General features: G+C 42.7%; 2 protein-coding genes across 2 annotated transcripts in view; one reads left to right on the forward strand and one right to left on the reverse strand.

The window, feature by feature from the left end:
• Positions 1-3,767, forward strand: part of AVIL (advillin) — a 41,738-nt gene extending 37,971 nt beyond the window's left edge. The window contains exons 18-20 of the mRNA XM_075265622.1: positions 688-756; positions 1,406-1,537; positions 3,150-3,767. Of these exons, the coding sequence (XP_075121723.1) occupies positions 688-756; positions 1,406-1,537; positions 3,150-3,263 (315 nt within the window). The 3' untranslated portion in view covers positions 3,264-3,767. The remainder of the gene's footprint in view (positions 1-687; positions 757-1,405; positions 1,538-3,149) is intronic.
• A 2,678-nt stretch (positions 3,768-6,445) lies between these two features.
• Positions 6,446-19,078, reverse strand: TSFM (Ts translation elongation factor, mitochondrial). The gene is made up of 6 exons (XM_075265689.1): positions 19,023-19,078; positions 16,442-16,594; positions 15,462-15,590; positions 11,680-11,802; positions 9,754-9,832; positions 6,446-6,917 (listed from the first exon to the last, which is right to left on the reverse strand). The coding sequence occupies exons 1-6, from the start codon at positions 19,065-19,067 to the stop codon at positions 6,493-6,495; spliced, it is 954 nt and encodes a 317-aa protein (XP_075121790.1). The 5' UTR covers positions 19,068-19,078; the 3' UTR covers positions 6,446-6,492.
• Between the last annotated feature and the right edge of the window lie 2,586 nt (positions 19,079-21,664).

Below are 21,664 nucleotides of genomic sequence, written 5' to 3' on the forward strand. Positions count from 1 at the left end.
CAAAATCTAATGAAGGCCCGGTGGGCCAAAATGTTGAGTCTGTACCATATGTAGATGACTTGAATCAACAACTCATGTACTATATTACTGTATTGAGTCCTTCCCGGGGGTCTTCACTTCTTTACACCTGCTGAAAGTATTATATAGATTTCAGCTCTCAATAATGGAATAAAGGAAAGAATAAAGAAGTGCAGGATTTCACAAAAAGGAGCCAAAAAGTTGTCTGAAAGTTTAGTTACACTTTAATGCTTTTGTCATAAGCAGAAAAACCAATACATTTGGGTTCAGGCCAATGATGTTATTACAAGTCAATAATAATGGAAAACAGAATGGTCACTGGATTTATCCTGTATGAGTGTTCTTACTGTAACTGCTGAGACTTTATTGTTAGTAGAATGCAATGACTTACTTTATACCAATGAAATTGAAGGTACTAAAGTTGGCTAGAATTGCATCTGATCTGTAACGTAAGTCTTCCTTTTCATAAATGAGGCTAATAGTACATGAGCAGATTGGCCAATCCCAATTGTGTGCAGTTTTAGATGTGACTTTTTATCCCCTCCATTTCTTGCCAAATTCAGTAACTAAACAATAAATGTGGCCTATGTTTGCTGTTAGCTTGTCTTACAGTAGTGTTCATGTCACCTTGCACAACTGTATGAATAACATCTCATCATTTCTGTCTAGAATGGAAAATCTTATGAAGAGTTGAAGAAGGAGTTGGGGGACTCTGCAGCCATACAGAGAATTACACAGGTATCTTTTTTTCTTGCATAATATCTTTTTTTAAGGGAATGCTGTACTTTAAAAAGTCACTGTAGTCTGAACAAATTCAGCTCAGGTAAATATAAGTAACTTTGTAATGTATCTACCATAGAAAATGCTACTTTCTCCACTTATCAGATTAATTTTCTTACTTACTGCTACACTAGTCACTCACTCTGAATTGTGTGCTATATATGGGAACTATGTTGGACTATCAATTCACAAAGGGGTGAGATTACATGCAACCCATAGAAATCTAAAGAGAGGGAAGTGAGAGAAAAGGAGTGTGATATGCTGCTGCAGCTAATAGTAAGTTTTCTCTTACTCCAAAGTGCTGTATTTACATCAGCAGAGGTCTGTTCTCTAATATCCTTTATGATGGTGGTGTTGCTGCTTCAAAGTGAGAAAAATCTATGTTGCAGAATCTCCAGTTGTATCCATGTGCCATCCATACCAGATATAGTAACTAGTCTCCACCGAGGGACAAACTGGCATTAGAAGTTTTTGCTTCATAATTGCTGTTGTCCTAGGTTCAGTATACACAATATTACCTTGCTTTATCTTTTATAGCATCTAAGTAATCCAGTAAATCTCCCATCTGTCAGTCTGTCGCTGTAATTCCAAAATCTGTGTCTTGCAGGATATCAATGGCATGGCTGTAACTCCTGGTACACCAAGTCCAAGCTCTACCTTCCAATGCTTCCCACTTGAAGCCTTAAAAGGAAAGCAGAAACATGAGCTACCGGAGGGGGTAGATCCCACCAAGAAGGAGGTGAGAAACCTCATACAAGAAATTAAATTGTGAGAAAGGTTTAATGAACGTTTGCTTTTATTAGTATGTTAGCTGTGTATTTCCTGGCAAGCACACCAATCCGTTATACTCTAGTAGTCCCATATACATGCCCATTTATTACTGTGTTTCCCCGCAAGAAGGACACCCCCCGAAAGTAAGGCATGCGAGGGGGGGGGGGTTCTGTTGAATTACCTAATATGAGGCACCCCCCAGAAATAAGGCATGCCCAAAAATCTTTGCAGCCGACTGAACACTGTGCGATGTGCACAGGAAATCCGGCTGCTGCCTCTGCTGTTGTGTCCACTGTCCCTGCTGCTGTAGGATGAGCTCTCCCAGCTCATCCCAGAGGCAGAGGCAGCAGCCGACATACAGAAGAGGCAGCAGCCGGCTTTCCTGTGCGCACAGAGTACAGCATCCAGCTGGCTGCTGTGTCAGTGAAGTGAGGATCGCTAAGCCCCTCCCACCAGTTTCGGGACGAACAGCAGCACCAGTGCTACTATGAAGACGGGAAAGGCAAGTATGATATCTTCCCCCCTCCCCTCCCTACAGCCGGCAGTCATGCTGACGCTCCACTAAGGAAGTGCCGGCATGACTGCCGGTTGTCATAAGACGCCCCCAAAATAAGACAGGTTCTATATTTAGGACAATTTAATATAAGACACTGTCTTATTTTGGGGGAAACACTGTATCATGGGTTCATGTATGGGGCTGTAAGCCTGAGGCAAAACTAACGACAGGTCCTATAGCTGTCCATTTTGCAGCCTGGATTCAAGAAAAATGGGTTTGTAGGGTCATGGACAGCACACGGATGTCATCCAAGTGGTGTTTTACTGTACCCCTGTAGGCTTAGTGTACACAGTATAACTACTAGCCCAGGACTCCCAGCAACAAAAAATAAAAAATGATTTGGTTCTCTTTGGCATTTAAGTATAAAACTTTAGGAGCCACATAATTGTTTTGTGGACAATAAGTAACATAGTATGGTAGTGGCTGCAAAATGTCAGGTTTTCCATCTGTAACCGTGCAGCAGGACTCCAGGATATAAAAATCACACGGGCGCCTTTGGCCCCGATAGCTAAAAATATATTCTATTTTTTTGGTCACGCTGGTAACTGCATTCTACCATTTGGAATCCTTCAACCATAAGAAATTCTGTTGTTTAACAGAATGTAGCTTATCTATCACTATTACACTCAGCTTGTGTACAATATTACTATATCTCTCCCCCCCCCCCAGGGTACAGGGGCCACTATGGGGCATAATACTGAGTGTAGGGGCCACTATGGGGCATAATACTGTGTGCAGGAGCCACTATGGGTCATAATAGAGAGCGCAGAAATGTAGGGAGGGGGGATTCAGTCATGATCTTCAGTGGCCGTCAGCCGGTCGGGGAAGGGGGGCATGTCAAAAGTTTGCCACGGGGCCCCGCTGTTCCTAGTTACGCCACTGCTCCAGACTATCCTTTTTGTCTGTAACTTGAGTATCCTCCACCAGTTAAGACCCCATCAAGCTGATCCCCCTCTGTCCTACTGGAGATGCTTTTATTACTATAATATTAGGACTGACATGTTCATTTCTGCTTCCATCACAGTCCTACCTCTCTGACCGGGATTTTATTGCCACTTTTGGAATGACCAGAGGAGAATTTTCTGCCTTACCTTCATGGAAACAATTGAATATAAAAAAGCAGCTTGGACTGTTCTAAACCTCCAACCATACTACACAAGCCTGACGTCATGGAAATTACCAAAGATCATCTGTACGCTTAAAGCACAACACATTAGGCACTAGATGGAGAATGTGGTGTCAGACTAATATAATGCGCAAGATCATATTATGAAGCTGCACCCTCTATTTACCTCTCTTAAGTCCTAGTTGTGTTAGAAATGACGTGTAAGTTACATTAAAGTATATTGTATGATTCCTGAGATGCTACTGGACAAGCTCCTCTCCTATTCCCAGCATGCTTTGCTCTGGGAGTATTACTTGTGTCAAACGTCCAGTAAAGGCATTCCCTTCTGCCTTATTATACATAATATACATGGATAAAGGTACTCGCGGTGGTGATTTCATGTGGTTTTTTTTTTTATTAAGGTGCCATGAACAGAAAAGCCTATTTACCTATTCAGTTGGTGCAAAAAAATAAGTGCTTTTTTTTTGTTAATTTTCTGGCAATATTTGGAATAAAATTCTGAATGTATGCAAGAAATTCTAGTGAAATGTATTTTCAATGAAAGTATAATCTGAAAACTATTCAAGAAACATCACACTTCTTTATCTCTCGAGCTTGTATACAAGTATAGTATATATTTCATGTATATTGTAAAGCTAAACAAAATAAACATCAGCAAGGCTGGCGGTTCAGATGGATTACACCCATGAGTACTTAAAGAGCACAGTCCAGTCATTGCTGTACCCCTACTCTTAAGTTTTTGGGATCTCCAGTGACTGGTGCAGTCCAAGGGACCAGCACAAGGCTAATGTGGTGCCTATAATACAAAGGGCTCTAGGTCTTCAACACATAATTACAGACTGCTGAGCTTAAAAGTTAAGGCTCCACGTGGCGGAAACGCAGCTTTTTTTGTTGCAGATTTTGCTGCGGTTCTCTTTGAGCCAAAGTCAGGAGTGGATTGAGCAAAAGGGAGAAGTATCAGAGTTTCCTATATATTTCCCATTCCTTTTGTATCCATACTTGACTTTGGCTAAAAAAAAAACGCAGCAAAATCTGCAACAACAAAAAAGCTGCGTTTCCGTGGGGCCTCAGCCTAAAGGGGTTTTCCAGGCAGAAAATCTTTTTTTTTTAATTTTTTTTTAAGAAAGGTCTGTTAGCGCTAGTAATGGGTTAATAAGTACACCCATATACCTTTAGCAGTGTTAGGGCCCATAAAGTCGCGTCAGAATCAGCGCTTCAAAACAGAATCCCATTGACTTCAATAGGTTCCGTTTACCACGTGTAACACATTGAAAACAATGGGTTAAAAAGCCTCCCATTGATTTCAATGTGTAGGGTGCGTAAGACGGAACCCATTGAAGTCAATGGGATTCTGTTTTGCAGCGCTTGATTCTGACAAGTTTCCGTGTCAGAATCAACGCTGCATTGCATTGTGTGCATGGGCCCTTAGGAGTGATTTCTAAGCGTAGGGGAAGAATAGCCTATCTTAAGGCTATTCCGACATGGGTTTAGCTTAAAACAGGATTCTAATGATAGAATCCCTTTAATGGGGATCAGAGAAGGCCTGTGTGCTGCAAAGTACGGCTTTCACTCTGGAAATCTATTGGCTCATGTATAAATGCATCATGGAAGAAATAATCAGATGTTCAATTAGTATCAAACAAAAAATATATAGGGCAAATCTAGGTAGTGTTTAACAGAAACCAACCATATTGACCCATAGGCCAACTACCATATAAGAACAAAAAATCGGTATAAAAAGTATAAATTTATTGAAAAACATAAATAACAATAAATATGGATTCAGAGGCAATTTGTGCAACCAACAATGGATGCAATGAAATACATACTAGCAGGTTTCCATAAAGAATGCACTTTATAATTAGTCAATGCAATACTGAATGACAAAAACAAGAGTACTCCATAGAGTGGGTATCATTCACTGTGTTCAAATAGGTATATGAAAGGATCATAGATCACTAGCAATTGCTGAAAGCTAACACATTAACCCACAATATTGCAGACATGAGAGAAAGCATTTGAGATACATTTACATTACCTGTATGTATAACATGCATTAGTACGCGCCCCGACGCGCGTTTCACCACATAAGTGGCTTTTCCCCCTGACGAAGCCACTTATGTGGTGAAACGCGCGTCGGGGCGCGTACTAATGCATGTTATACATACAGGTAATGTAAATGTATCTCAAATGCTTTCTCTCATGTCTGCAATATTGTGGGTTAATGTGTTAGCTTTCAGCAATTGCTAGTGATCTATGATCCTTTCATATACCTATTTGAACACAGTGAATGATACCCACTCTATGGAGTACTCTTGTTTTTGTCATTCAGTATTGCATTGACTAATTATAAAGTGCATTCTTTATGGAAACCTGCTAGTATGTATTTCATTGCATCCATTGTTGGTTGCACAAATTGCCTCTGAATCCATATTTATTGTTATTTATGTTTTTCAATAAATTTATACTTTTTATACCGATTTTTTGTTCTTATATGGTAGTTGGCCTATGGGTCAATATGGTTGGTATCAGATGTTCAATGTCTACCCAGTCATACCAAATAATTATATTATGGAAGTGCCACTTGGGTCAGAAGTAGTGAGTACCATCCTCCCCAAGAAAGTGCGTACTATTATTTACGGTATATACTCAAGTATAAGCCCACACGAATATAAGCCGAGGCCCCTAATTTTACCACAAAAAACTGGGAAAACTTATTGACTCGAGTATAAGCCTAGGGGGGAAATGCAGCAGCTAGTGGAAAATTTCAAAAATTAAAATGGTCGGAGTTTCTGGGTGCAGTAGTTGCTGGGTACTGGGAAAGGGGAGGGGGTGTTTTGTTTATCTGTCTGTTCATTTCTAATATTATGTAATACAAGTTGATGGTGAGAATGATGGCCCTGGTATCTGTTCTTTTAAAAGCTCTGAGGTCACATCCTATAAACTAAGGCTTCCAAAGATTTTTGTGTTTTTAAACATCACAGCAACAAAAACTCCACAATGCACCTCTTATAATATACGGTACATACACTTATATTCCACATACTCCACAATGCACCACGTATATTATACATACGCTTATATTCCACAAACTCCATAATGCATACTTAGAATATACCAAACATTGTCATACAAGAAACAAGGCTGTGATACTTCTATTGTAAATGTAATGTTTATTTCACTTGTACATGTATATTACATAGGTGAAAACACTAAGGCTGGAATGGTTTTGTACGCCTCATTAAAGCCGGCCGCCTTCTGAAGACTGTGTTTCCTCTCCACATTCAAAACGCACAAAATCCAACACTTGTACTCCATGTGGCTGGAGGTATTGTCCTACAGTCAGGCTGGGTTCCAGCAGGAAAGGTTGGGCCAACATTCTGGTTTCTGCATCTCCTTCAGATTCATCTTCTATAGTTCCCACAGACAAGGGATTCATACCTACTACATGTTGGCCCAGTCTACGACCAAGTTCAGTAATGTTGCTAGTAGAATTCTCATCAGTCCTTCTACACACGACCAATGACCCATACTTGCCAAATGAAATGTTTGCCGAGGATGGCAGATCTGCCTGTAAAGCGCCATGCATGTATGACCCGATAAACATGTCAGAAGAGGTCATGACCCAAGCAGCCCTTTTCATTAACATGTTTTCTCCAAGTTTTCCTTGAAAACAAAATACATAAATATAAGCAATAAAAGGTGAAAAACAATAAAGCAGACATTATAAGCGATACCAAAACACATGCACCTAGCAGTGGACAATACCAGAAATTCTATCATAATAGTATTGAGCTGCATACTACAGTAACAATCGCCATATCCAGCAAGACTTTACAGGGATAAAAAAAAAACTAACAAATGAATAAATGGTGAATCTCTTCCCAAACTGTAAGCAAAGCTAGCCTTAGATTTAAAGGGGATGTATCAAGTTTTAAACCTATGACCTATCTATAGTATAAGCAATAAGCTCCTGATCAGTGGAGATCCAAGTAAATCAGAAGAATGTTGGGTCCTGTGTGAATGGAGTGGTGACCTGTTCTCTGGTCTGGCCAAAGATAGCCAAAAATTACACTTGGCTTCTCTCCAGCAGTTCCGATACGAATGGAGCAGTATTGTGGGGGTATACTTGGGTAGAGGGTGACACAAGACCCCCAACGGGGATTCCAACAGCCAGATCCCACTAACATCACCAGTTTGGAGATACATTATATGCTTGATACAACCTCACTAAAGATTTATTCAAAACATAACAAGTATTCTTTAAAGAGGACCGTCATGGTTTGGGCACAGACAGTTCCATACACTTCTGGAAAGCTGACAGTGTGAATTCAGTGCACTATCGGCTTTCCCGTTCTGTGCCCCGGGTAATGAGCTCTTCACAGTCATTAGGGCGTTCCTGACAGTCTGTCAAGAACGTCTTTCTCCACAGCAGCGCCTATAACGCTGTACTGTGTGAGCTTGTGCTCCTGCTTGCTCATCGGCTTTCCAGCAGTATATAGAACTGCCTGTGCCCCAAACCATGAAAGGTCCTGTTTAACCCCTTCCTGACATCTGCCGTAGTAGTACAGCACGTGCCGGGTGTTTAACTATGGCAGCCGCCCTGCTAGCCGCCGGGTGTCTACTGTTTTATACCAAAGCTTGTAAGAGTCGCAGAATTGCATTTTTTCTTCAAATCCCCCCCATTCTGAATTTTTTTCCACCTTTCCAGTACATTATACAGAATAATTAATGATGGCATCATGAAGAACAATTTGTCCCGCAAAGATTAAGACCTCATATGGCTCTGGGAGCGGAGAAATAAAAAAGTTATGGGGTTTAGAAGGAGGGGAGTCAAAAACGAAAATCGAAATATGCCATCGGTGGAAAGGGGTTAATAGATTACTGCAATATTTCTGGAGTTACACAACTGCAGCTCTCCTAAAGACAGAGGAAAAATAAACTGACATGATGAACTGTACAATAACAATAAGTAATGCCACTAACTACAATATCATTTATATTAATAACTCTTCTATCAATGGCCAGCTTACGCAGAGGAGACAAGAAACGTATTGAAATGATGCGAATTCTGGCCTAGCAATGAGTGTCAGTTCAGGAGGATAAATGTGCTGCCGCTTCACTCTACAGTGGCTTTCTTGGGCCTGCTGTGCAGTAAAAGATTGAAGGGGCCATGGTGCTGATTCAGGATTTAAGGGGTCCCAAAGGTCAGACGCTGCCCAATCATGAAGCAATGGCAGAACTCCTTTAATGAGCCATAAAAGTATTTTGCACTAGCAGTGTATTTTATAAGCTCTTCTGTAAGTGTTCTCAGTATTCACTAGTTACTACTAAACCAGACCCCTGTGCTGTGTCTGAGATTATGAAAGAGAGAATAAATACTGATCACCTATATTATATCTCACTTACATACTGACCTAAGCCCTTTAAAATATGAGCTCTTTAAAGGGATCCTATCATTGGTTACCCTTTTTTCTGACTAACACTTAGGAATAGCCTTAAGAAAGGCTATTCTTCTCCTAGCTTTAGATGTCTTCTCCACCCGCCGTTTGGTAGAAGTCCGGGTTTTCTTCGGTATGCAAATGAGTTCTCTTGCAGTACTGGGGGCGTCGCCAATGCTGCAAGAGAAATCTCCAGCGACGCCTCCATCTTCTTCTGGAACTGCCTCTCCCCATGTCTTTTTTAGTCCTGGCTTTCAATCTTTTAGGCATGCACAGTCGGCTTTGCCACTGGGCAGAGCCAACTGCACATGCCCATGTCCACAAGAAAATGGTCGCTTACACAGTAAGCTGGTGTAAGCGGCCATTTTCTTGTGGCCGTGGGCATGCGCAGTTGGCTCTGTCCACGGCCCGATGACAGAGCCGACTGCGCATGCCTAGAAGATTGAAACCCAGGACGGAAGACGACACAGGGAGAGGCCGTTCCAGAAGAATATAGGGGTGTTGCTGCATTGGGGACGCCCCCAGTGCTGTGAGAGAACTCATTTGCATACTGAAGGAAACCCGGATTTCTACCGAACGGTGGCACGGAGAAGACATCTAAAACTAGATAAGAATAGCCTTTGTTAAGGCTATTCCTACATGTTAGTCAGAAAAAAAGGGTATCCAAATTTTTAAAGGGATTTGTGTATTTAATTTTAGTTATATTTACTGAATGCAAGTTGGTTGAAAAAAAATGATGTTTTAAGTAATAGACGATTATATTCTCCAGAAGTGATGGCATATAAACCCTTAAGCAGTATAATAGATCAGTGTCTGTCTACACAGCAGTGGCCGACAAGTGAGCTGCAGAAAACAGGAAAGGTCAGCTTATTCTGTGTACTCCAGAGGTCGAGTGTAATAAACTGCAATGTTTCAGGATTATTCAAGTGGACATCCATTATCAAAAGATTTTTTAATAAAAAACAGATATTAATAGAGTTGTCACAAGGTGTGCATTGGTGCTTTTCATAGGTGTAACACACTGCCCATGTGCATATGATCTAAATGTCTATTATACATACCAATTGTCATTGCAAGAACATCTTTCAGAGTCAATTCATCCGTCTTCATTTGCAAGATCTCCTCACCAGGCAGGAAACCCTTAAATGTTGAAACATACACAAATAATCCAGTGAAACCACCAACTGGATTCTAAACCCTTGAACTGACAGGAACCAACCCCCTCCTAAGTTATTTTCACTTATAGGGACCAGGTGGAATATAGGGTCCTGGGTGTGTATGTGTTTGGGTAGTGGGAATATTAAGAATGAATTTTAGCAAATTATTTAATAAAAGTTAGGTTTTAGCCATCAAGTAAGGGGTACCCTTTGTGATAATAGTTGAATTTTGGTACCACCAACCCAGTGCATGTTGAAACATAGTGTGAATCCATGTAAGCAGAGGTGAAACTCTTGTGCTACTATTAATATTAGCTGCCCAAAAGCTCTAGTTAAATCAGTCTTATGCAGAGTGTGTGGACACAAGACTCTCCAAGACACCCCAAGTAAATACACCTACCTTTACACCTACCTTTTGTATGTAAATTGCCTCAGTAGTTTTTGAATAAGTCCATTTTTATTCATATGCTAATTAGCCTTCTCCGTGCACCTGGAAGTGTCTCTGCACTGTCTGCTCTATGTGTATGTACAGCAGAGGCTGCTGTGCTGATGACTCATCTCCCTGCTCTCATACACATACAGAATAGCAGACTGTGATCACAGACACTTCTGGTGGACGCAGAAAGCTAATTAGCATATGAATAAAAACTGACTTATTCAAAAACTACTGAGGCAATTTACATACAAAATGTACGTGTGGAATAGCCTTTCTAAAGCCTATGCAAATATGTGCTTAGCTAAAAATGATGTTTCCCAATGATAGAGCCCCTTTAAAGCTCCTGCAATCTAAGACATGTCGCTGTCTCTATTGGACTTGGCAACCATATAATTGTCTGATACCACTTGGCATGACAGATCTGTTTAGCAGACCCATAACAGCTCTACCATTGGCTTGTCACCATAAGCAGCTATTTTCCTGTGCAACTGTGACTCCTACCGATACCACAATTACAATGGAAAACTACAATGTAAAAAAAAAAAAAGTAATCTCAATGAATTATTGCGAACCAGCTCACATAGATTAAATTATTTTTCATTCATGCCATCTGCTAAAGAATCGCTGATATGTGAATGACCGAAACCAAAATTCAGGGGTACGGCATGGCATAAAAATACAGGGAGTGGTATGTAAAAAGGGAGTGCCCTAAAATAATTGTTCATTAATTGTAATAAAATGTTCAGTTAATCATGATTTTGATTTATGTCACAATCGTCCAGTCCTAATATTATATACATATATGTGTGTGTGTAGATACACCAGATAGATAGACCCATAGATCCTGTGCAGAATTAAAATTTACATCAGGTCAGATTTCTGGTGCAGGTAATAATAAATCTGTCAGGCCACAGAGTCTCCACCCTTACCCATTTTGTTCTCCACAAACAACTGCTTACAAAAGTGGTGAGCAAAGCACAAGGCAAAATGTTGCAATTCCTGCACAAAACCCTGGCATATGCAACTTTTTGTCATCCCTTGTACACCATAAAACTAAGAAAATATTTAGTTTTACTACACAGTACCTCTAATAAAACTAAAACAGAAAAATTCCATGAAAGGGTTTTACAAAACATACAAGTGTGCCAGGAAATGAAGAATTCTGAACACATGTCACTACAGCTGGTAAGAAACTGGTTATATAGGACCGTCAGTTCCCTCAGTCACTACCTCGGTGTCCAGTTCAGATGTTTTCAGCAGATAAGCTTCTAACAAAGATCTGGCTAAATGCTTTTGACAAGCAATAACATGTAAGTTGATCGTAAAGATAAAGTTCTAACAATCCTTTAAGAAATTGTGTTGCCATGTGTACATTCATGTTGTGTAACGATTACCTTTGAATAAGACGCCTGCTGCTGCCCCCCACTCCGGCATTGCTTCAGAGTACAAAGTGCTGCCTGCTGAACTAACTGCTGAAACTTCACATTTCTGGCCACAAAGTCTGTCTCACAATTCACCTAGAAAACAGATTTTGATGTCTCAGTTAGTCGTACAATGGACGTGTCAGACTTTAACACTTTCATAAGCTTGAATGTTTAAAAGAAACCTGTAAAGTTTTATTTCACCTTAAACTACCGTAGTCCCAGCATGTGCACCATCACGTAAGGGACCTTTCCTAACTTGACTTTTCAGGAAGAGAAAGTTTAGTGAGGGGCACCATAAGAAAGGTTATTACTTGATGCGGCTCACTACAGGACCAGTTTAGGGTGGGACAAACAAAAAAACAACACAATTTTGCTGCGGCCCACTATGTCAGGCCCTAGCCTTAAGAAGCGTTGAGGAGAAAACAAGAGGCGGCAATGCATCCCGGTTTTTCCCACAGCACTTTTCACAGAACGTCTGCATAGGTTTCCTGAGAGGACTTTCTGCTTCGGTTTTGGAAATCGCAGGATATCTGTTGTGCATATTTTTTCACAATGTCTGGATGGGAATCTCTAGAATCCCATCCATTTTGCAGGGACTGTGGCCAAACCACGGCATTTATGCCACGTGCAGAAAAGTAGTTTTTTTTGGTTGCAGATTTTGTTGTGGTTTTTATTTTTTTTTTTAAATCAAAGTCAGTAGTGGCTACAAAAGTAATGGAAAATATAACTGAAACTCTTATACTTCTTCCTTCTGCTCAATCCACTCTTGGCTTTGGCTTAAAAAATCAATGCAAAATTTGAGACAAAAAAAAGCCAAATGACATAAATGGTGGAAATGCTCTTATACTTCTCCTTTCTGCTCACGCCACGATTGGCTGTGGCTCAAAAAGACTTCACCACAATCTGCAACAAATAAGTATCTTTTCCAACATGGGGCCGATGTACTTAGTATACCAATGTATTTTTACCTGTCAGTAGTGGAAATACCAAAGGCAGCAGTCACAGCAACTAATCAGCTCATTATGGGGTGTCAAAGGGAGCCCCCGACTCTAAACATCTAAATACCTCGCTTTTTAACTCAGCATCTAAGCGGTTAAACGGCCCAAGATCAAAGTTAGGCTATGTTTATATCATCGCTCCATCGGTTTCAGTTTAAAACCACAGACCCCATTATAGTCAATGTGTAACCATTGTTTTAGCAGTCTGCCTCTGGGAACCTAGCGTTACCTCCCATGCTGGTGGCGGCTATACATATTTATTACTGGCATGAAACCTGCATCTATGCCATTCACTAGAAGACTCTGTATTTTCAGCACTGCTTCAGCAAAATAAGTGTACAGTTACATGCATTTACTTGAAGAATTTAAAGAGAGCTTTAACCAACATGGTGGGGGAAGCATAAGTTTCCTTCATGGTAATACTGAAGCTGTATACCCCTCTGCCTTCAAACACGCCACAGTCACACCTACACTTAAGAAGCCGTCCCTCAACCCATCCTCTCCAGCCAACTATCGTCCCATCAAAACTACTTGAGCAGCACGTCCACTCCGAACTCTCCTCCTATCTCTCATCCAACCTGCTCTTTGTCAGACTACAGTCAGGCTTCAGACCCTGTCACTCCACTGAAACTGCCCTAACAAAAGTCACTTATGACCTTCTAACTGCCAAAGCCAAGCGCCATTACTCTGTCCTCCTCCTCCTTCTTGAACAGCTCCTCTGCCTTTGATACAGTCGACCACTCCCTCCTGTTAGAAATTCTCTCATCCCTTGGTATCTCAGACCTGGCCCATTCCTGGATCTCCTCATACCTCACTGACCGCACATTCAGCGTCTCCCACTCACACACCACCTCCTCACCTCGCCCTCTCTCTGTAGGTGTCCCCCAGGGCTCCGTCCTAGGACACCTCCTGTTCTCCATCTACACCCCTGGCCTGGGCCAACTCATAGAATCTCATGGTTTTCAATACAATTGCTATGCCAATGACACCCAAATCTACATCTCTGGACCAGACATTACCTCCCTGCTGACAGAGTTCCATATTGTTTAGCAGCTGTAGCCTCCTTCCTCTCCTCCCGCTTTCTCAAACTCAACATGGAGAAAACAGAGTTCATCATCTTCACCCCACCCTGTATGGCCCCTCCACCTGACCAATCTATCAAAGTTAACGGAACCACAATTACCCCTGTCCCACAGGCCCGATGCCTTGGTGTTACCCTGGACTCCGACCTATCCTTCAAGTCACACGTTTAAACCCTCAACACTTCCTGCCGCCTCCATCTCAAGAACATCCATCGAATCCGCTCCTTCCTCACCCATGAAACCACTAAGATGCTCGTCCAGGCCCTCATAATCTCCCGCCTAGACTACTGCAACACCCTTCTCCATGGACTCCCAGCTAACACCCTCGCCCCCCCCTCCAGTCCAGCTTAAACTGTGCTGTTCGTTTAATCCACCTCACCCCCCCGATCTTCATCGGCTGCTCCCCTCTGCCAGTCCCTCCACTGGTTACCCATAGCCCAGTGAATTGAGTTCAAGCTACTAACGCTAACATACAAAGCCATCCACAACCTGTCCCCTCCATATATCTCTGACCTCATCTCCTGCTACCTGCCCACACGTAACCTCAGATCCTCCAATGACCTCCTACTCCGCTCTGCTCTCATCCGCTCCTCACACAACCGCCTCCAAGATTTCTCCCGTGCATCCCCCATACTCTGGAACTCCTTACCACGACACATAAGACTGACCCCCACAGTCACAGGATTCAAGAAGGCCCTGAAGACTCACCTATTCAGGAAGGCCTACAACCTCCAATAACACTATCACCGCACCACCATCTGTACAGTCTCCCCCTCTCCTTCTGTCTCTACCCCCTTCCCCCATAGATTGTAAGCCCTCGCGGGCAGGGCCCTCTACCCCACTGTGCCAGTCGGTCACTGTTAGTATTATATCTACCTGTGTACTGTATGTAACCCCCAAATGTAAAGCACCATGGAATTAAAGGGGTATTCCCACCTCACATACTCATCAGTCTTTACTGCTGTAAAATCTTCTTTCTTCCTGGTTTCTTGCATCATTTGATGGGCGGGGTTTCACAGGCAACCTGCCGTTTAGCTCCGCCCCCAAATTCGTGTGTAGCTCCGCCCACCCACATTGAACTATGAAGTACAGGCAGCAGCAACTCCATTCTGTGTTACACACAGAGACTGCCTGTCTCTGCCATAATGAACACAATTGTATTAGCTAGCCTGATAACTGGGAGAACAGAAGAAATGAAAGCAGCTCCTCTCCTCTATCTGATAGCAGGAAGCTAGGTCACGTGGTGTAGACACAGGAATAGCTAGATACACAGGCTGGCTCCCTGCACTTAGCCCCTCCTCCCTCCCCCCTGAGAGCAGCAGATACATCACTTGACTCAGGAGCAGCTAGGTCAGGGCTGTGGCCACAAAAAATTAAATAAAGTAAGATAGTGGACAAACAAAGCAGTTTTGCTGAAGCAGTGTATTTAGGAAAAGTCTTACATCCACATTAACAAGCAGTATAGATAGGATCCTTGTGATGGGACAACCCCTTTAATGGTGCTATATAAATAAACAATAATAATAATATACAACTATAGGTTGTATATGGGCTATGTTATAAGATATGTATGGTGACCTAGAGCTGCCAGAATATTATAAATTTATATATATATATTATGGTGCACAAAATAATATAGTAAGTCTCACGCACAGATACTTCATTTACTCACTTCCACCATTACTGCTGTGTTGCCTTCCTGCAGTAGACCGACAAGGCCCTCTGTCGTCTTCCTTCCTTGTAACTTGGTAGCTTTGTTCCATCCTTCCTTTTGTGCTTGTTCATGGAGCCACGTCTCTGCCTTTTAAAGAAGAATTAACAGGAGATGGTGGCAAACAACCCATAGTCCAGGAAAAATAAGACTCACAGTATAGACAAAAAAACTGTACACGTCACCTATATTTTGATTTATCTGTACTACCTACCCAACATAATCACCAGAGAAAATGTAGACATTTTTCACTAAAAGGGGTTTTCCCATATGGTACTTACTGCTAACATATCTTTAGGTCACCAAGGTCTGATTCGTGGAGGTCAGCTAGCCAGGGGCTCCACAGATTAGCTTACGTTATAGTCGTGCTTAGGTGAGTGACGCTTCAGATTCACAGGCCAGTGATGTCATGTAGCCTGTTGGCACCTTAGTTCCATTCAAATGTAGTCCCTATTCAATGTATGGTGTGGTAAGATAAGATAATCCTTTAATAGTCCCACCATAGGGATTAGTACTTGGTATCTGTGGCCACAGTGTTCACTCAACTAGCACAGTCCCGTCAGATGATCAAGGGGGTGCTGGGTACTGTACCCCCACTGATTTGATGCCAATGACCAATCATAAGGAAAGATCATCAATATGTAAATCACAAAAAAAATATATATACGTAATATTCACTATATAATGCCTGTAGGAATTCTAGTTGTGAAGTCTTCCTGGAGTCTTGCAATACTGACATGATGGGAGAAGATCTTGCTGTACTGGAAGTGAACAGAAAAGTGGGGGAATCTTTTTTAGCACCAGATGCTGCGATGGCACTACTGTGACTAGTGGCAAGGTTTATTTTTACAAGTGGGAAGATAATGGGAACCAAAGCCTACAGAGTGATACCATTTACAGCTGACCAGGCTAACAGTAGGTTGAGAGCCTTTATTTCTTACCTGTTTTGCATCATTGCTGAATTTTTCCAGTGCCTTCTTACAGTTGATAAATGAGTAGCCCGTTTTCTTTCTGAGTTTAACTAAAAGTTCCTTGTCTGCCGCTAGTAACCGGAAACCAGAGTGAAATAGTCCGGTCTGTTGCCAGGAGAACAGCTGCCAAATACACAATAATCAATAAATCAAATCAATAGGCTCAATCAATAGATAGAAATTCTGTAATGCCATCTATTGTTTCTAAGCTTAAGGTATGTTGAGCAGACATGAAGTGTCTCTTATCTATATTAGAAGTAAAAAAAAAAATAAAATCAGCAAAGCAAAATTAAACGCAAGCAGCTGGTCAGAATAGACTACTTACATAATGCACATGTTGCTGCAGTATCTACAGTAAGACTATTCAACCATTAGTGTGACAAGCACATTGGATGGAGATGGCTCAGTTAGGATGGAATTGGCTTGATTCCACTGGATAGCATATAACTGTCTCATTGGTGGGGGGTCCCAGAACAGAGAACCCTTAGGCTGAGTTCACACTGAGTTTTTTGGTCAGGATTTTGAGGCGGAATCCTCCTCAAAATCGGCCTCCAAAAAAAGCCTCCCAATAGAGTTCTATTAAGCTTCAGGATTTTGGGCATGTTAGTTATTGCAGTATTCATGACTATTGCCTGCAGTTTTGTTTAGACCGAAAATGTCAGATTCCAGAGTATAATGAGTGGAGGGCCAGAGGACGTGATCAAGCATGAAGAAACAATGTTAGGCTAAGGCCCATGGGCCGTAAATGCAGTGATAAAGCGCTGCGGGAAGAACCGCTGCGAAAACGCATTGTTTTTCTCTGCGGACTTTCTCTTAAAATTATATCTACGGGAAAGCCGCCGGCATTTCCGTACATATAATCGACATGCTGCGCTTTGCAAAGCCGCAATGGCTTTGCAAATCGCAGCGTGTCCGCGCTACGATCTTTTCCGCAAAGTGGGGATGGCATGAATCCCATCCACTTTGAGTGCACTGTACAACGCCACGATTTTTCCCGCAGCGTCTCCGCTGCAGGCAAATTGCGGCATTTCCGGTCCGTGGGGCCCCGGCCTTGGGGGCGTTCACACTACCCCCGCTGTCGGCCCATGGGTTTCCATCCTAAACCCCGAAGAAACTGGCCAGGGGACGGCTTGCCAGCAGTCAACTTTAAAGAGATTCTACCATTAAAACATTTTTTTGTGTGGATAAGACGTTGGAAAAGCCTTTAGAAAGGCTATTCGTCTCTTACCTTTAGACGTGGTCTCCGCCGCACCGTTCCTTAGAAATACAGTTTTTTTTTTACCAGTATGCAAATGAGTTCTTCTGCAGCGATGGGGGGCTGGCCCCAGCGCTCAAACAGCAATGAGGGCGTCCCCACCGCTGCCAGAGAAGTGTCTTCAAGTGCCGCCTCCTTCGTTTGCCACGTCATCTTCAATGTCTTCTGGCGCAGGCTCGTAACTTCTAGCAGAGCAGAGCAGACTACGCAGACGCACAGGAAAATGGCCGCTTGCACAGTATTGTTAGCGGCCATTTTCCCGTGGCCTGTGGAGTCTGCTCTGCTAGGTTAGGTTACAAGCCAGTGCCGGAAGAAGACATTGAACATGATGCCGCAGACAAAGAAGGAGGCGGCGCTTGGAGACGTCCTCATCGCTGTTTGACCGCTGGGGCCCGCCCACATCGCTGCGAGAGAACTCATTTGCATATCGGTCAAGAACGGTATTTCTAAGGAACAGCGCAGTGGAGACCACGTCTAAAGGTAAGAGACGAATAGCCTTTCTAAAGGCTATTCCGACGTCTTATCTACAAAAAAAAAAAAAGTTAATGGTAGAATCCCTTTAAAACCAATTCATTTGAATGGGTTTTTAAAGCTAACCGCCGGTGTCCGTATGCGGCCTCCCCGCCTGGAAACCATTTTTTTTTTTTTGCACAGACAGAAAGTCCTGCATGTCCAGCGGTGGAGAGGCTGCATACAGACACCGGTGGTTTGCTTTAAAAACCCATTCAAATGAATGGGTCTTAAAACTGACTGCCGGCAAGCTGTCCCCTGGCCAGTTTCTCCGAGTTTTAGGACGGAAACCCCTGGGCGGACAGCGGCGGTAGTGTGAACACCCCCTTACTCATCAACCCATTGATCTTCATCAATCAAGATGAAGCAAGTTCCAAAAGTGACGCCCAATAATGATACATTGCCAGCACTGATCGAAGGGTAAGTTCCATTCATGTGAATAGAGTTATTCCTGCAGCTCTCACTCATATGAATGGGACGGCCACAGAATTTCCTGTGCCAGGATCTGCTGCATGTGAAACTTCAGTGATAACTTCCCTCTTGCAGGAGTCAGCAGAAACTCAGCAGCCATTAGTTCTAGTCCCACATATAGGACCTCCTGATGATGTCATCAGACTTTTATTCCTGCACATTCTGAGACACTGACAGGGAAAATAAAATGAACACTATCACACAGAATACACTGACTCAGCCTCCCCATACAAATAACAATATAACATGGCGGCTGTGGTCAGGAGAGGGTTACTGCCGGAGCCTCCACACCGACCACTCACACACACATCTAACCTTGGAGCGCAGGAATCCTGACAGCGAAGCCATACTTCTCCACATTGAATGACAGGGCGCAGAGAGATGACGTCACGCCATCTAGCGTTCAAACACTAGAGGAAGCCTCCGTGCTGTGCGGATTATCTCAGCGGCCATTTTAATGAAGATACAAGCGCTGCGATAGATGCGATATGTGACAGGGACTGCCAAGTTACATTGAGTCCCTAACTCATTTCAGTAGAAGAATGGCAGAGACTAGTCAGCAGCCTCATGAAGTGAGCTACTTGCTATTCAGGTTAGGAGGCAACTGCCCCTTGTGGTCAGGTCTGGTAAAGGACTAGAGATGAGTCCCTGTGGGAGAGCTAGTTCCATCCTATAAGAGGACCCCTCCCTAACCTTACACTAAGGCCCCAGGTATGGCGGAAACGCATTATGTTTTTCTAACTTAACTAGATCTATTGGGAAAATACATTTCCGCAGGTAAAATTGGCATGATAATAAAGATTACGCCAGTCTTATGTTTCTCAAAACACAACTTTTCCACAAGGTTTATTTCTGCAATATGTGGATGGAGTTCACCTTGTTGGTACAGCATTTTTGTTCGCTGCGTTTCCGCAATGTGAAATTAGCCCAAGGTTATGACTTCACTGTGGAAAAGCTGCTTTTTATTTTTTTTTTTGCAGATTTTGCTGCGTTTTTTTTTATTTTAGCTAAAGTCAGGTGTGGATTGAGCATAAGTATAAGTGTTCCCTTTGTATTTCACATTTTATAGTCAGTCCTCAGTTTGTCTCAAAAAAAAAAACTCAAAAAAACCCACAGCAAAATCTGCAACAGGGAAAAAAGAAAAAAAAGCAGCTTTTCCGCAGTGAGAAGCCTGTAGGCTAAGGCCTGACGGGCCGGAAACGCTGTGCCAAAGTGCTGCGGGAACGTATCGCAGTTCTTCCCGAAGCGCATTGAACAGAAAGTTCACAGAGTTTTTCTCCGCGGACTTTCTGTTGCCATTACATCTATGGGAAAGCCACTGGCGTTTCCGTAGATATAATTATCATGCTGTGATTTAAAAAACCACAACGTTTTTGGAAATCGCAGCGTGTCTGTGCTGCAGATTTTAACGCAAAGTGGGCATGGGATTCGCATGAATCCCATCCACTTTACTGTTACTGTATAACGCCGCGATTTTTCCTGCGGTGTTTCCGGCCTTAGGCCAGGGCCACATATGGCATTGCGTAGAAAAAAAATGTGGCACTTTGCGAAAAAAAATGTCACAGTGGACACCCTGTGATTATGAAAACCGCAGTTTGTCATATATACCTATAAAAAGTCTGGTGGTTTCACTATAGGTATAACTGAAACAAAGTTCGCAGAGGAAACCTCGGAGAACTCTATATGAAAAATTCTGCAGGAAAAACTGTGATGTATTGCTGTTGTGGGATCTTAGCCTTAAAGGCTAGACGCTGCATTTACAGTATCAGCAAAGTGAACAACACTTTACGTGATCTCATTCACATGTTGTGGGGGAAAAAACACTGCTGCATTCCCTCCTCCTGGATGGTTTCTTCAAACCCCCTTCAATGATGGGAATGAACACTCTTAGGCCCCGTTCACAATGGGGGCAGAAGGGCGGATTTTGGCACCGAGAGTGATGTGGGGAGCCGCGTCACTCTTGGGTCAAAATCTGCCTGCAACGACTGTCGAGGCTTCCGACAGTCGCGGCTTTTTCCTCCGGAGTAGGCTTAAATGAATGGGCCAACTCCGGAGGTTGCTGCCAAGCCGCGGAATCCTCCTATAGAAAGGGCAGCTCGCTTCTTTTTTCCGCTAGCGGCGGTCTCCATACACCACCATTTTGAGGGGGCGGATTATGACGTGGATTCCGAGCCATAATCCGCCCCCCTCTGTGCCAGTGTGAACGGGCCCTAAGGCTGCGTTCACACTGAGTTTTTTTGATCAGGAATCTGCCACAAAATCCTGACCAAAAAACGCCTCACCATATAGTCCTATGTAATCTTTTCTTCTGTTAGCAGATTCTCCACAAGCAGAAAAAATTTGCTAGCGGAAAAAAGAATGAACATGTCCATTCTTTAGGCGGATTCCGCCTCAGGAAATCAATACAAGTCAATTGGAGGCGGAAAAACCGTTAGCTAGCGTTTTTTTGGCACATTTATGGTAAAAAAAAAAAAAAAAAACGCCTGAAAAACACCAGGCGGATTTTCCACCTTCCATTGACTTCCATTGTTTTTTTTTCAGGCGGAATCGCCTGAAAAACGCTTAAAAAAAAACTCCTCAAAAATTGCCTGAATTTTCCTGAAGCAGATTTTTCGTGACCAACAAAAAACTCCGTGTGAACACAGCCTATAGGTTATGATGCTGCTGTGCTCAGAGCACAGGGGGAACGCCCCACGGGCCGGAACGCCCCCTGTGCTCCGTGACATTCATTAGCAGAACAGAAAAAGCAATTTTATGCAAAAACTGCTGCCTGCATAAGAAAAACAAAGATACAACTATAATTGCCCTTATAAAGGCTATTCCAAAGTGGGGTTAGTGGAAAATGTGACTTTTGAATGATAGACTCCCTTTAACATATCAGACTGTCAAAATATAGGTCATACTCTGTATCCGTTTTTATGGATCTCTCCATACAGTGTAATCTATACAGGATCTGT

The sequence above is a fragment of the Leptodactylus fuscus genome, chromosome 2 (genome assembly GCF_031893055.1).
Source record: "Leptodactylus fuscus isolate aLepFus1 chromosome 2, aLepFus1.hap2, whole genome shotgun sequence".
Lineage (NCBI taxonomy): Eukaryota > Metazoa > Chordata > Amphibia > Anura > Leptodactylidae > Leptodactylus > Leptodactylus fuscus.

What these genes read in the sequence shown, in the direction of transcription:
- TSFM (XM_075265689.1), bottom strand. Translation starts at nt 19,067, where the DNA reads ATGTGGAGAAGTATGGCTTCGCTGTCAGGATTCCTGCGCTCCAAG. An exon ending in CAGGATTCCTGCGCTCCAAG is followed by an intron (nt 16,595 to 19,022) that starts GTTAGATGTGTG and finishes TGTATTTGGCAG; the next exon opens with CTGTTCTCCTGGCAACAGAC. An exon ending in AGCAGGCGTCTTATTCAAAG is followed by an intron (nt 9,833 to 11,679) that starts GTAATCGTTACA and finishes TCAACATTTAAG; the next exon opens with GGTTTCCTGCCTGGTGAGGA.